Here is a 2,838-nt window from a genome sequence, read left to right as displayed (position 1 = left end):
AAAAATCAAGACTTGCATAGATAGACTAGATGAAGAATTTAGTTTAGTCGATCCATGGTCTTGTTTGGGTTTAATTATGTTGTTTTGCATTGTTAAGTTTAATTTATGTTGTTGTTGTTGTTGTTGTAGAACCTAATTAAATGGTAGATTTTCTATTTTATGTGTTATGATCATAGTTTCCAAGCCCCCCAAATCACAAATTTTAACACAATTTGGTTGTGTTTTGGATTATATAATCCCAACCGATACCAAACATTCGTTCGGATTATATAATCCAAAACGGTCCAAAATTTAGACTATGGTGTTACAAGCAATGTTTGGATGGTTTGCAGTGAGTTTAAGGTATTGTTGACAGGTTTGATTCAGTTCACACGTTTCATTTGCATGTAGGTATGATCTAAAACTGTGTTGTAGATATAAATAGCTTTGCATTCTTCTCCATTGTCATTACACTTCCCTTCTGCTTTCATTCTTCTCTTTTCTTTCTTACCTTTTCACCAGAAGAGGTTATGATACCATGATCAATAGTGACCATTGATGTCATCTTCAAAACTGTTGTGTAGTTTTTATGGGAACTATACAATAGTCAACAAAGACCTTTGATCATCTATTTATAAATTTTCAAATTAATATTACTCTCTAAAAATATTAGCAAAAAATAAGTGTGTAAATAGTATCACAAAGACATTTCCATTGCTCAAACATATTCAATTATGAAGCCCAAACCCAAAGCCCATAAAAAAACTAAAAATCGAAAGCCCAAAGAAAACACGAATCAATCAGAAAGAGAGAGTGAAACAAACACACTGATTCTTCTTCTTGTAGCAGAATCGATCTACAGAGAAAATCGAAAAGATGAACACAGACATTACAGCGTCAACAAAACCAGAATACCCAGTCATTGATCGCAACCCACCATTCACAACCGTCGTCGGAAACTTCAACACTCTCGATTACCTTCGTTTCACCACCATCGCCGGCATTTCCGTCACCGTCGGCTATCTTTCCGGTAACCATCTTTCTTCAATTGAATTAAATTGAATTGTAAATTGAAAAAATTGTAACTTTTTGAAATTGGGAATTCTGTGTTTTAGGGATTAAGCCTGGAATTAGAGGACCTTCAATGGTGACTGGTGGACTGATTGGTGTTATGGGTGGATTCATGTATGCTTATCAGAATTCTGCTGGGAGAATCATGGGTTTCTTTCCTAATGATGCTGAGGTAGCTCGTCACAACAAAAAATGATTATTTTTTTTATTCATGTTCAATGAAGAAGAAAAACGAAGAAGAAAAACCCCTCTTTTTAATGAGTTGTTGAATAATCTCATTTCCCTATGTTGTTGTTATTGTGATGAATGAATTTTGAGGGATTATGTGTATCAATTTGGTTAACAAGTTAGTAGATTTCTGTGTTTTGTTGTGTACTTTTGCATTTTGCTGGTAAAGCTTTAGGGTTAATGTGTTATGTTTTTAAATAAATGACTCCCTTTGAATGCAACTTCATGAATTCTATGTTGTTTGCTACTTATTAGTAATGGAACAAATCTTGAGTTGGACCATGTTGTTTTTGGTTTGGTGGAGTGACTGATGTGTGACATTTGTAGATAAATAGCTATCTATTATCGGGGTTTCTTATTGCTGAAAACAAGTGAATTTACGTCTTTGTGATGAGGTTTTCGGAAGAGTTACTATAAGTACTAGTGTGAGTAACATGTGTAGATATTTAACTATCTATTATTGATATTTCTTACAGCATAAAATGTGCAATTTAACGTCTTTGTGATATCTGTGATGAGTTGCAGCCTCATGTTTGTTGTTTACTATTAACAAATAGAATTAGAAGAATTAATATATAAGTACTCTACTATTTGCATTCTATTTCAAAATGGATACAATACAAGTCTACATTTTGTTTATAGGAAAAATAAATTTGTGATATGCTCTATGTATTAAACTTTGGTGTCTTGGTATTGAGTTGTGTCACTTAGTTTAGAGATGTTGAATCTTAAAGCACTTTGTTTTTTGCAGTGTTATACTGCAATACTAAATGGAACTTCATTTACTGTGTAGTTGATTACCATGTGTAGATGTCATAAGGAAAAGTGACTTCATCTCTGATTTATTGTAAATAGTCTTACCTTGCATTTGCAAAAGGTTAATTCCACAATTTGAGTGTGTAGTCACATGGTAGCAACACCAATGTTGCGTCAACTTAGGGTGTGTTGGAAATGTGTAGGAATAGGATAGCTTTCAATGTGAAGTCATCAAAACCAAAGTTTCCAATTGTTGCTTTGAGCTTAACTCAAGGTGATATCATGGAATTAGACTGATGGGTATAATGGTAGTCTAGGAGTTACTAGTTTTTGTTATCAGAGCTGCGCATTGCAGAAATAGTCTAGGAGTTACTAGTTTTTGTTATCAGAGCTGCGCATTGCAGAAATAATTTAGTGTAAGTTCTTTTTTTTTTTTTGACCAAAGCATTTAGTCTAAGTTCTTAAATTGTGTGTCCTTGCTGGAATTATGTGATTGTGTTAAATCATAAGTTTCTTGTATCATACTTCTTACCTTTCATTCCAATTTGTGATGACATGGTATGAAAATATGTTGCCAAATTAGAAATGTTCGTTGTGGCCCATTTCTTATCCCTTTCCCTCCTTGGCACTTGTGTTCCCTCTATCGGTGTACCGAACCAGGGATAATCACCGACTATCTTTGTTTACTTGTCTTCCTTCAATATCTTCATATTTGTCATTACCAGGGCATTAAACCGCCAAAGTTGTTTTGTTCAATAAGTTAGCTTAGAGTTTGAACTTAAGGTTTATTGTCTTGCATTTTGG

The 2,838-nt window shown here is 33.7% G+C and overlaps 1 protein-coding gene across 1 annotated transcript; it reads left to right on the top strand.

Annotated features, from left to right (window-relative positions):
- Positions 1 to 769: 769 nt before the first annotated feature.
- Positions 770 to 1,560, top strand: LOC146944766 (NADH-ubiquinone oxidoreductase). The gene is made up of 2 exons (XM_085743119.1): positions 770 to 1,009; positions 1,095 to 1,560. Exons 1-2 carry the CDS (start codon positions 856 to 858, stop codon positions 1,244 to 1,246), a joined length of 306 nt encoding a protein of 101 aa, XP_085599245.1. The 5' UTR covers positions 770 to 855; the 3' UTR covers positions 1,247 to 1,560.
- The last annotated feature ends 1,278 nt before the right edge of the window (positions 1,561 to 2,838 follow it).

Source organism: Medicago sativa, chromosome 2 (genome assembly GCF_051527215.1).
Source record: "Medicago sativa cultivar Bolivia chromosome 2, Bolivia_mono, whole genome shotgun sequence".
NCBI lineage: Eukaryota > Viridiplantae > Streptophyta > Magnoliopsida > Fabales > Fabaceae > Medicago > Medicago sativa.
This window is presented reverse-complemented; position numbering and strand designations above follow the sequence as displayed.

What these genes read in the sequence shown, in the direction of transcription:
- LOC146944766 (XM_085743119.1), top strand. Translation starts at nt 856, where the DNA reads ATGAACACAGACATTACAGCGTCAACAAAACCAGAATACCCAGTCATT. An exon ending in CACCGTCGGCTATCTTTCCG is followed by an intron (nt 1,010 to 1,094) that starts GTAACCATCTTT and finishes TCTGTGTTTTAG; the next exon opens with GGATTAAGCCTGGAATTAGA.